The sequence below is a fragment of the Momordica charantia genome, assembly GCF_013281855.1.
Source record: "Momordica charantia cultivar OHB3-1 chromosome 6 unlocalized genomic scaffold, Mcharantia_2.0 BLBB01000006.1, whole genome shotgun sequence".
Classification (NCBI taxonomy): domain Eukaryota; kingdom Viridiplantae; phylum Streptophyta; class Magnoliopsida; order Cucurbitales; family Cucurbitaceae; genus Momordica; species Momordica charantia.
In genome coordinates this window covers 1881142-1893029 of record NW_028275164.1, presented here as the reverse complement: position 1 = coordinate 1893029, position 11888 = coordinate 1881142, and the positions used below count along the sequence as shown (strand labels likewise).

The 11888-nt window shown below is 35.6% G+C and overlaps 2 protein-coding genes across 2 annotated transcripts; both read right to left on the bottom strand.

Moving 5' to 3' along the window:
- Positions 1 to 1403: 1403 nt before the first annotated feature.
- Positions 1404 to 4696, bottom strand: E13L3 (glucan endo-1,3-beta-glucosidase-like protein 3). Its single transcript, XM_022279433.2, has 4 exons — positions 4500 to 4696; positions 3789 to 4028; positions 3385 to 3418; positions 1404 to 2018 (listed from the first exon to the last, which is right to left on the bottom strand). Exons 1-4 carry the CDS (start codon positions 4561 to 4563, stop codon positions 1736 to 1738), a joined length of 621 nt encoding a protein of 206 aa, XP_022135125.1. The 5' UTR covers positions 4564 to 4696; the 3' UTR covers positions 1404 to 1735.
- Positions 4697 to 7149: 2453 nt separating this feature from the next.
- Positions 7150 to 11433, bottom strand: TT7 (Cytochrome P450 superfamily protein). Its single transcript, XM_088124929.1, has 3 exons — positions 10924 to 11433; positions 8656 to 9090; positions 7150 to 7885 (listed from the first exon to the last, which is right to left on the bottom strand). Exons 1-3 carry the CDS (start codon positions 11377 to 11379, stop codon positions 7229 to 7231), a joined length of 1548 nt encoding a protein of 515 aa, XP_087981055.1. The 5' UTR covers positions 11380 to 11433; the 3' UTR covers positions 7150 to 7228.
- Between the last annotated feature and the right edge of the window lie 455 nt (positions 11434 to 11888).

Below are 11888 nucleotides of genomic sequence, written 5' to 3'. Positions count from 1 at the left end.
ATATATTACTTTTTTAGAGTTTAAGGTTTTGTTTTTTTTATTAAAAAGATAAATTATCTCCCGTTGGTCGACCTAAGATTTGAGATTTTATTCATTTATTAAAAATATATGAATATGGGTAGTTTGGTAATTTTCCTGTGGAACCCATCACAAAGGAGCCTCTATTTTGACAAATCTGTAAATATTATAATTTTTAGACATTTTTACGAAATTAGCTGCATTTTTAGCTGTGTTGTTATCCCAACTATTATAGTTTTCCAAAAGGTATATTTTTATCTATGTACTTTTAAATTTTGTTCACTTGAGTCCATCTACTTTCAAAACTTCCGTTTTGATCATTCTATTTATAAAAAGTGATCATCATGGTCCCTAAATTTTCAACACGAAATGTTCTACATTTGAAAAAAAAATACGAGTGAAGTGTCAGGCTAAAATTTGATTGAAATAAATGGGATAAAAATAAAATTTGCCGGACAAAATTGAAAAAAAAAAAACGTTTCAAACAAAAGTTAAAAATATAAAGACCAAAATAAAGTTTTGAAAGTATAGACACCAAAATGAACCATCATCACTCCATATATCATAATTTGTTTTAATACAATAAATTGGAGTGGAGATCCGAACTCAACTTATTAGACATATATAGATGTCAATTAGCGTTAGAGGTTAGCTCACGTTGGCATCAGATCACTGAATTTGATTTTTGATTAAAATAATATTGAATTTGCTTTGAAATTTGATGTTAACATGAAATTCAAGAAATTAGGATAAGAGAAACAAAATGACGAATAAATCCCAAAAACAGTTGCAGAGAGAGAGAGAGAGAGAGAGAGAGAGAGAGAGAGAGAGATGGGCGTCACGTGACCATCTATTTATCTTTTTTATTTGTCTTATTTATATTAAAAAAAAAAGAATATTGATGGACCTGACATGTGTATTTGCCTATCTGGCGTTAAATGATAGAAAAGAATATATGCTTCATTTTTTTTTTCAAATACAAACATATAAAAATTGTCTAACTCCAAACACAAATTTACTAAATTATTGTTCTAAAAATTAAAAACAATATATCTTGAAAACGATTCCTCACGACTTGTAATTATAATACTTAAATAATCATACATCAAATCATTCAATTTTGCAGGGGAAAACTCAATAAACATGACCATCTTAGATCGAACAAAACGCAGCATACTTAAGTAAGAGTGCTTGCAGAAGAGTATAGATTTGCTCGTGAGAGTTTGTTGGACAAACTTATCACGTACTCCAAACCTACTCGTCTCTCCAGAGTCCAGACACACTCATTCCCACAATTTTCGTAAACTCAAGCCTCCTAGACCACGTTCCATTTGAATTCTCAAATTCAACATTTTGAGACTTATATCAAATCTGCATCCCAACCGTTTTCTAAATGATCATAGGTTTAAATTCCCGCACCTAAATGCAATATTAAAAAACATACACAGAGAAAGAAAGAGAGAGTATTCTGTGGGTCCCACTGGAGCAAGAAAATCCATCCAAAAAGGATGAGAAGCCCAACTTTTTTTCTTTTCTTACCAAGTGGGAAAGAGTGTGGAGGGGTGGGGAAAGAACAAACAAACAAAGCAAAGCTGTCTAAGAGCAAAACGAGTACAGCAAGAACAGGAACATCACATGCGAGCCACCCTACATTTTCGAATCCAATCTGACCCTTTACCAACCTCACCCATTATCAACTAAAGCCACCACAGCTCCATCAAAACATACGCCCAACACACAAGAGAGTGAAGAAAAAAATAGCTACATTGCCAATGAGGGTGAGTTGGAGCCTTGATCCACTGTCGCTGTAGTCGGTGCTCATCCCGCCGACCCCCGATGGCCCTAGGCTGTTGCTGCCGCCACCGAACCCGTTCCCGTTCCCGCCTAGGACACCGGTGGGCGTTGCCGAACCACCCATGGGAGTGTTGGTTGTGGGAGTCAATCCTGGGTTGGTGGTGGTTGGAGTTCCTCCTACTGGAATGGTGCCACTGCTTACAGGGCTGCAACAACAGATTTACCAAAATGAAATGAATCCCACTTTATGAAAACAGAAAACTCATTAGAAAAAGGGTTTGGATTCACTAATAAAGTTAAGGCCTTGTTTTGGATAAACTAGCTTTTCATTTTCTACCTCTTTATGAAGAGAAGAAAAGTTGTCATCATTTGTTGATCATGCATAAGCAATGAGGGATCTAAAGATTCATCTCATTCTTTCTACCTGTAAAAATAACCTCACACAATAACCAGTTTTTGACAAGAACATTTCAAATTAGCTCCAAGAGAAAAGACAACAGTTCTTCCTCGAGAAAACAAACTACTTCAGCAACCTTCATCCTTTTCTCCAAAAATTATGGTCAGTCTGGGCTTCCCTTTCGAGGCATTAAAATGTTGGCTCAAATCTCGATAATTTCCCATCTCAATGACGCAACATAAATGATAAATCAGATGCAAATTACCAAAGAAAGGCTCCATTTTCAGCCCGGCATAATTTTTTTTAACAAAATTTGTCTACTTACTGATAAGGGGTAATTATGTGTTAAAAGATAACCATGGGAGTCACAATTATAACCTCTTGGGTGAAAGTGAAAGTTTGAAAAACGGTAATGTAAGCGAAGAAGCCAGAAAAATGGTCATGAAATTACAAAATAGTCAATTGACAAAAAGAGTATCAATTATTACACCACAATGGGATGATGGCGAATCTAATGGCAAAAGTCTCTTTTCCTACAGTATCTATGATTATCGAGAGTTAACTTTGATTTTTGTTGTTGAGTTTCTAATTTTTAAATTTTTTTTTTTATTTTTTTGATATCTGTGAGTGTCCGGACCAGCTTACGCACACCTCGACTAATCTCACGCGGCAACCGCCTGATCCCACAACATTTGGTGCCAGGAAACACATAGGAATTGCTAATTCCTAAGGTAGGTGGCCATCATGGAAATTGTGTTTTGAGTTTTTAATTAACAAGACGCTCTGCTCCTATTCAAGTAAAAAGGCTCAGTGTTTGTTCAAATGAAAATAAAACATCAAATGAAGTAAAATATCGTAAACCTTTTACTAATGTACGAGATTGTAGTCGATACAAGAGGAAGAATAAAACTAACCATAATTTTATTTCATTTCAAAGAGATGGAGTTCACGAAATGAGAACGTAAGAATGAGATTTTCAATCTCACTGACTCTGGAGGGAATGTCATTGTCCTCCAGATTCAGAATTCATTCTTGGATTTGGAATGAATCTGAGAATTGAGAAAACTTTATTCTAATAAAGCGATTGCCATAAACAGAAATGGGAATAAATTTTACTATTCATACCTTTCTATTTGTTTCAAAAAAACATAGTGAAGGTAGATACAGAACCATACCTAGCGCTGGAAGGATAAGCGCAACCTGCAACACCTGAAAAGAAGGAAAAAAAAACCAAGAAATAACAATGGAAATCAGATTTCATTCACTCGTTACTGAAGATTACCACATCATGCTTATGCTACAGTAACATTTAAGCTTCAGGTAGTTGAACCAAGACATATATATATATATTTAATTTGGTAGCTGAAATAGATGGGTAAGGAGCTTTGATTCGATACCTCAGATAGATTGCCAAAAAGGTTAGAATTTCTGGCCTATAACTAGAATCCTAGTTAAGTCCGAGAAGGGTTTTTTTCCATTTTTCCTCTCTCGAAATTATTCAGATCTCAACTAACTAAATCTTCTCTTACAGTGGAGGGAACTAGAGAAAAACATGTGGAGGTAGACAGCTAAATCTTACTGGGGTCAGTAGTAGTGATCGTTGCTGTGCCAGAGAAATCACAGGAACCTGGAGCTTGGCCCTTCCTCTGAAAGTAGCTATTGGTGGCGAAGGAACAGTGTGCCTTGACAGTATTGGGAAGGAAACAGCCCCCATTTTGATGAGTAGGGACACAGTCAGCCCCAGCTCCACACGCATAGTCCAGTGTTTTCTGAAGAGCTGCATCACTCACTCCGTCCTTGCAAATGCACCATGTTGCGCCTACAAGTTCCAGAAACCAGCATTTCAAGAGAGAGCCAGAAGGAACAAAGTACTGTGGAGGAAACAGAAGAAAATAAACCAAATCCAACGAGATCTAGACATCTACAAGAAACTCTAGAAGTACTGGAAACTCGCAGAAATATTATACCCCTTACTCATCCAAAAAGAACAACAAATTTCAAACTGAAAAAATAAAGATCTCTCTTTTCAAACAAAAGGGAAATAACTGCATAAAGGTGAACCAAAACTAGAAGATGTATTGAATACATTTCTGAAAAGAGGGTCAAATGCACATTGGGAACATTTTTAAACAGCCTTCAAAAATGGCTCACAAGCAAAATGTTCGAATCAGCAAAAAGATTCATGAGAAGTCAAACTACAGGGAGAAATAATAAAAAAAACCAGCACATATCTTTGGTTCTACACTACAAAAGTAGAGAACAAGAGACATGAAAATGCAGGGGAGCTTACCTGAATGGCCAGTCATGGCCAGAATAAGGAGCCCAATAGCCAAAACAGCCATAACACTAGACATGATTACAAAGCTCAGAGATGGTGGCCAGAAGGAGGCTCTCACTACCACACACACACACACAGAAAGAGAGAGAGAGAGGAAGGGAGAGAGTGTGTGTGGGAGTGGAAATGTAAAAAACCCTTAAGTGGAGGGGTATAATCTATACAAAATAAAGGTAGCAGTGACTTTTCAGAGGGTAATGTAAACGATGGCATCAATGAGAGTGGCCCACTTCGTGTATTCTAGCCAATGCTGTTTCTGCCCTTGCTAACTAGTAGGCGCGTGACAGACACCAAGAACTTCAATTTCTCTACTCAGATAGTCTTAGAAGTTAGAACACGTTAAGCCCATATGAAGAGTTGCACGATTTTACCCCAAAATATACAGGGTCCAAACACACAGTGTTGTTGCTCACAGAAGCTAAAAGGGAAAAGAGAATGCGATTGCCAAAGCCATTCGAGTACAATTGCAGACTAATGTTCTTTAATCGGATTAAAATGAACTTCAATTCACCTAATGGCTCTATTCAGAACCATCTTCAAACACTCAGATTCCGTAGGTAAAATGGTCCAAAACTTTTCCCCATTTTCTCTCTGAAAGTACAGAACGATTAAATATCTTACTCCAATTGCACAAACATGAAAAATCATTCAATTTCCCGATGATTGCAATTAGCGATTGAAAATATTATTTTAATCTACAAAACACAATTTGCAATAATATATTCGGAGCCAAATCTAGGTGAAAGAATTTCTCGAACAACACATCTTACCTTTTCTTGATAGGCGGAGGGATTTCTCTTGTTTCTTCTCAACGGCTTTCTCATCCCCGAACATAGAAAATGGGGAAAAGAAAAAAAAAGTAATGCGCCTAGAAAACACCAAAAGAACTCACCGAGGACATGGCCGGTGACTGTGAACAGACTGTTGAGTTCTCTATGACGAACCTGCCAAAATAGACATTATTTAATTTCACCGATACCGCGAAGCTCGGGATACGGAAAACGCCGGCGGTGAATTGCTGCCGGCGATAATGGCCGTCGGCGGTGAAGACTGTAAACGGTAGTGCGATGGAGTCAGTTTGCATTCGCGCTCAAATTTACCAAATAATTACCGTTTTTCTACCGTATGACTTAAGATTGGTTTCAATTTAATATTTTCATTTTACAAATTCACTTCAATTGAATTTAATTAATTCTCACCTATATCAGAAAAAAAAAATTTAATCCTCACACTCAAAAAGAAATAATTCTCATTATCCTTACACATTTTTTTTATATAATTATTTTCTTTTATATCTTGTTCCCAACAACTTTACCTTTACCTTTTTTTTTTCCTTATTGGAAAGGATATCGACTACGAAGAATAAATATTTTCACAAAAAATTCAAATTAAAGTCAAATGCAAATATAATGTAAAAAATATTCGTTCTGAGTGAAATTTGTGTTTCTCTTTTACATCTCTTATCTTTATACTTAATTTATTAATTTAAATAAAGTTGTACAATGTTGCTTCAATTAAAAAGGAGAATGTAGACCATGTTTACTTTTCTTTTTATAATGTAATTAATAACATACTTTTAAAATCCTTCTAAAAATACAGCAACAAGTAATTCAATTCTTCTTATTATTATTATTGCTAAAACGAACTCAGCCCCAACATATTCTACGGTACCAGCGAAATCCAAAACCTGGTATTATAAGTTAATCACTCGTAACATTATTTGTCGTGTTTGTGAAAATTTTTAGTTCCCGTCTCTACCACGTTCTTCGAGTTCTTGAGAAAAATTATCGATCTTATAATTGTTTTTAATTATTTTTAGAATTTAAGTATAAAAAAGTGTAATAAATATATATTAATTATTTATAAAACAGTTCCGATTAATTATTTATAAAATATACGAGAATGAGGTCGGGACATGTATTTCCTATTTTTAGGACCCGACCTTGCGGGAATTTTTGTCATCCCTTAATGCAGAGACATGAAAATATAAGTTTAGAGAGATATAAACAAATTTTTGTAAGATAAATTTTAGAGAGATAAATAAAAGGATTTAGAAAAAAAAATTAGTGAAATAAAAGTTAAAACAAAAACTGAAAAAAAAATTAGAGAAAAAAAATAGTCGAGAGGGAGGGATATATTAAAAAAATTATAAAGAAAGAGAAAAATTATGTTGGAAACAAATTTAGAGGAAAGAGTAGATTACGAAGAGAAAGAAAAGTTATAAATGTCAAAATTTTAGAGTGAAAAAAATTAGAAAAAATATTAAATTTTTATAGAGAGAAATGAAACTGGTTTTTAAAAAAATATATAGAAAAATCTAGAGAGAGATAAATAATAATTAAATTTTAGAGAAAGAAAAATAAAATTTGTAGAGAGAAATTTAGAAATAAAGAAAATTTAGAGGGAAGATTAAATTGTTTAGAGATAAATATTAGAAAGAAAAAAAGTTTAAATTTTTTGAAAAACCATAAATTTATTTTTTAAAATTACTTTTCTTTGTTATTGAAATTTACATACAATTTCAAAGTAGATTTTGAAAGAAAAAAAAAACAATTGAATGGGTTCAATTCTGTTTTTAAAAAATTAAAAATAAAGAACCAAATAGTTATTAATCGAGCCTAAACTATTTTATTTTATTTTTTATTTATGAATATTGAAAATAAAGAAAGATTCGAACAAAAGGACTAATTAATTAAAGGCAACCCTTGATAAACGTCCGGGGAGAGTCTGGGCCGCGGATGCATAACCAAGGGCTGGGCCCGACGCAGAGTCAGCCCAAAGGCCTCGTCCATGTTCAGCTTATCCGGCGAAAGCCCATTGGTCAAGACCCAATCAAAGGAGTGGACCAATGTCGCAGTTAGAAGCTGGACCATCCTCAGGCCCAAGGCCATTCCCACGCAAATCCTCCGCCCAGCCCCAAACGGAATAGCCTCAAAGTTATTTCCTCTGACATCGACGTGGACCTTCTCGCCGCCGGGAAGGAACCTATCTGGCCTGAACTCTAGTGGGCCGGCCCATTCGTTTGGATCACGACCAATGGCCCATATATCGACGAGGAGCGTGGAGCCTTTGGGGATCTGGTAGCCGTTGATCTGGCAGCTGTCGGCGGCCATGCGGGGGAGGGAGAGCGGCGTCGGTGGGTGGAGCCGGAATGTTTCCTTCACCACCGCCTGGAGATAGCCCAGTTGTGGAAGGTCCAGATCGGAAACTAGCCGATCACGGCCCACGACGGAGTCCAGTTCCAGTTGGGCCTGGGCCAACATTTTGGGGTGCCTTATAAGCTCTGCCATGGCCCACTCTACTGTACTCGCTGACGTGTCAGTTCCAGCCGTAAACATGTTCTGCACAACATCATCACAAAAACACTTCAGACTGGACAGGAGACAGCAATACATAGAGTAAGATTTTTCTTTTTTAAATAATTTATGCAATAATTTATTTGATGATATCGACAGACGACAGGGGAGGATTATTCATAAAAGATCTGATAAGATTTTAAATTTTCTTTACGGGTCACTAAGATCTCCACTCCATTAATTTCTAAAATAATAATAAAAAAGTAGTTGAAATATTATTTTGGTACATTGATTTTCAATATATTCATTTATTCCTTCAGTAATTTCAATTTTATTCATTTTAATTTATGTACTTTCAACGTCTTCGTTTGAGTCTCCACCTTTTTAAAAAGGGATCATTTTGATCATTTAATCATATTTTTAATTTTACTTTTTTCTATCACAATTTCGACACTATCTGTAATAAAAAATGTTATTATGTAATAATAATTTTATATGGCATGATTTTAGTTTCGTATAGAATTTGTATTCTAAACTTAAAAACATAAATTAAAATGACTCCGTTTTAAAATTATATGTAACTTTATTTTTATTAGCTTTATTTTTATTATTTTAAAATTTCTAGGTGTAGCAGACTTGAAAACATGAAAGGAAAACGTGGAAGTGCTGATCACCACTCGTCAATCAGTGACGTGTGAGAAACCACGTCATTAAAACCTTTGTTTTCTTAAAAATATTTTGTTTCTTAAGAAAACATTTAATTTTCTCTAATTTGTGAAAAAATGACAAAAAAAGAAATAGTGAGAAAATAATACCAACAACAAGGCCTTGATCTCAGTGTCATTAAGCTTCTCGTTCTCATCATCAGCTCCATCCTGCGAGAACAGAAGCGTGCTCAGCAAGTCATCGTGCTGCCCGCCGTCGCCGCCCATCCGCCGCTCCTCTAAAATCTCCGTCAAGAAATCGTCGAACCACCGGTGGACCTTCTTCATCTCGCCGGCCACGCCCTGCAAATCCAGCCGCTCGAGCGACGGAAAAAAGTCGCCGGCGTTGAACTTACCGGACAGCAGCATTACTTGCTCCACCATCGACTTGAACCGTTCGACCTTCGGATCGGCGCCGCCAAAAACACGGCGGCCGATCATCGTCCGGCCGAGGGCGTTGGCGGTGCAGATGGTGAGCAAGCTTCCCAAAGTCGCCGGTGCTCCGCCGGCCCTTGCGACGGCTCCAACTAGCACCACCACCTCCTCCTGCAACACGAATTATCAAATAGTTCAATTTCCTGTCCTGCTAATAATTTCAATTTATATGTTAATTTTTATTGTTTTTTAATTTCTTTCGAGTCCATAGATAGTTAGAATCCGTATTTTTTAAAACTATATGCCTTTTATATGATTTTAACATTGCAAATGTATCCTTGATATAGATAATTTACATTTATTTAGTTCATTAACTATATTAAAATTAAGCTAATATTTATGTCTTCGAATTACAATGAATTACATTAAAAAATTAATATAACATACCAGTTTTGAAATTTTCATTTTCATATAATTTTTTTTAACTTAAATTTTAGAGAACAACAAAACACTTACAAAAAGCAATTAAGTTTTTCTATATTAAAAAGAGGAACAAGAAGAAAAAATAATAATAGTAATAAATAAACAAAAACGTTTCTACGGGCATACAACCTAAGAAATCGCATTCACAAATTAATAAGAAAAATGTAAAGTTACATTATTTAATTCTACAGATTTATGTTTGACTGAGAAATTGGAAGTGATTATATATAAAATGACAACGCTGTGAAATTTCAAACTTCAAATATGTAAGAGAGAGAATAGATTTTATTTAAAAAAATTGAGATAAATATTTATAGAAATCCAATTATTTTAATATTAAGAAAATTCACATTGTAGCTTAAAATGGTAGCATTAGAAATAATATTTTTACATATAACAGTATTTTTTAAGAAAGACATCTAAATGTAATTCATAATTCAAATTAAAGGACAACAAACTAAAAGTAGTTTGTATGTAAGCACCAAAGTTTTATCTATCAAACCATAGATAGTTTTAACTCTGGCAATGTTCCTATTTTTTGCTTGCAGAAATTTAGAAAAATGAAAGTAAATTTTTTGTTTCTATTTCCAATTTTTTTTTTCAAAATATAAACCCATGAAGAAAACAAGAAAAATCGAAACCTTTAGATCCGAGGATCATGTTGCGATATTAAGGAACTCTTCCCAACACAACACACGAAAACTAAAACTTTCTCCGCTTTATGAGAAAACAGATTTTTTATTTTGTTGAAGATCATTGACATAGACTCTTCCTGGTAAGAGTCAGTAGGTATCCACCATAAATTCACAATTAATGAAAGTTCAGTGGTCAACTTAATTTATTACAGATACTCTAAAGTTAGTAAGAGTATGGTTCACTCATAATACTATACTATGAAGAAAGAAAATTAGATAAAATATTTTAAATTGGGAAATACTTGAGATCCCAGAGAAATTTCTTACATACAACAATTGAATATCTTATATCTGAAAATTAAGAGAGAAATGTAAAAAGGAAAAGTTAAAAAAAAAAAATTGTGAATGGTCAAGTATTTAAGTGTGGTGAGTAGGAAGTTGTTATATAGGGAGTGAGTATTTTCCTTTTAAATTTGTTAAAAATGGCACAGAACAAGGACAAATAACGCCTGGAGCCGGAGCCGTGACGCTTGGCCGTTCCCACCGCTTGCGAGCAGGTCGCTCTTTTTTTAATAGTGCCAAACCGCTTAAACTTTTTTTTTTTTTTTCATTTTTTAAATCTTTTAAAATCCTTTTTTCCAGTAAGGTAGTTATATTAATATGTGGTTCATATTTAGTATTAAGATTAGTAATTCTAACCATAAACTTGTAATTTAGAAACTGAGGAACATCGTACTAAAAATTAAAATAAAAAACTAAAAGTTGGCGTTTAATTTTTCCCCAAAACGAAAACACATTTTCTGTTTGATTGGAAAAACAAAAAATTAGATTAAAAAAAGGCGTGCATATCAGCGTTTAGATTAGTAAGAAAGGGAAGAAGACGAACCTCGCGAACGCGCCGATGAGCATCCATGGCTTTGGTGGAGAACAGATGGACGGCGCTGATCTTCCGGAGCAACCGCCACCGCGGACCGTACGGCGCGAACACCAAATCCTGGTAGTTATAAGCGATATACTTAGCGCCGGCGTTCGGCGGCCGGCTCAAGAAATTAGTGTCGTGAAGCTTTAAGAATTGTTCCGCCACCGCCGCCGACGCAGCCACGACGACGTCGACGGAGCCGAGCCGGAGGTAAATGAGAGGTCCGTACTTGCCGGCCATGGCGGCGAGGTGAGAGTGGAGAGGCGCTCGGCCAATGTGAGGCAAGTTTCCGACGATCGGCCATGGTTTTGGCCCCGGCGGAAGGCGGAGGGAGCGGAAGCTGCGGCGGAGGAAGAGGACGCGGTACAGAATCACGGCCGACGCCAAGGTTACCGCGGCGGCGACGAGAGAAAAATATTCCATTGATCGAACTTTTGATTTTTGGGCTCACAGTTGGAGAATTTTGGGGGTCAAAGCGATGCTGAAATAGAAATGGCTCGGGGGTAAATATGGAACTTTCTGCTTTTTGTAGTTGTTAGAATCGACGATTGGGATTTATGCGATTTACCGAACATTCTTTCATATGTCGTGGTTTAATTTCATTCAATCGATCTTTCTCGTCGAAACAATGGTAAAAATCACTTTCGGTCAAAAAAAAAAAAAGCAAGATAAAAATAATGATTAATGTCATATCTACAGTTGCCACATCATCCTCGGTTTTTTTTAATAATGTTAATTTTAAAAGTATTTACCAAAATATGTCACTCCTCAAACTATTTACCAGCTTTGAAATTCATAGGTCGTGAACTGGCATCAGACCAACAAACGTGGCGCTTCCGCAGCGCCACGTAATTTTTTTTTCTTCTAAAATAACGCTTGGTCGTCTCTTGTCCGCTTTTTGAACAGCGTGGCCAAGCATCGTCTATGATTTT

What these genes read in the sequence shown, in the direction of transcription:
- E13L3 (XM_022279433.2), bottom strand. Translation starts at nt 4,563, where the DNA reads ATGTCTAGTGTTATGGCTGTTTTGGCTATTGGGCTCCTTATTCTGGCC. An exon ending in GGCCATGACTGGCCATTCAG is followed by an intron (nt 4,029 to 4,499) that starts GTAAGCTCCCCT and finishes TGGAACTTGTAG; the next exon opens with GCGCAACATGGTGCATTTGC. An exon ending in GATCACTACTACTGACCCCA is followed by an intron (nt 3,419 to 3,788) that starts GTAAGATTTAGC and finishes CCTTCTTTTCAG; the next exon opens with GTGTTGCAGGTTGCGCTTAT.
- TT7 (XM_088124929.1), bottom strand. Translation starts at nt 11,379, where the DNA reads ATGGAATATTTTTCTCTCGTCGCCGCCGCGGTAACCTTGGCGTCGGCC. An exon ending in CTCATCGGCGCGTTCGCGAG is followed by an intron (nt 9,091 to 10,923) that starts GTTCGTCTTCTT and finishes TTCGTGTTGCAG; the next exon opens with GAGGAGGTGGTGGTGCTAGT. An exon ending in AGATCAAGGCCTTGTTGTTG is followed by an intron (nt 7,886 to 8,655) that starts GTATTATTTTCT and finishes GATGTTGTGCAG; the next exon opens with AACATGTTTACGGCTGGAAC.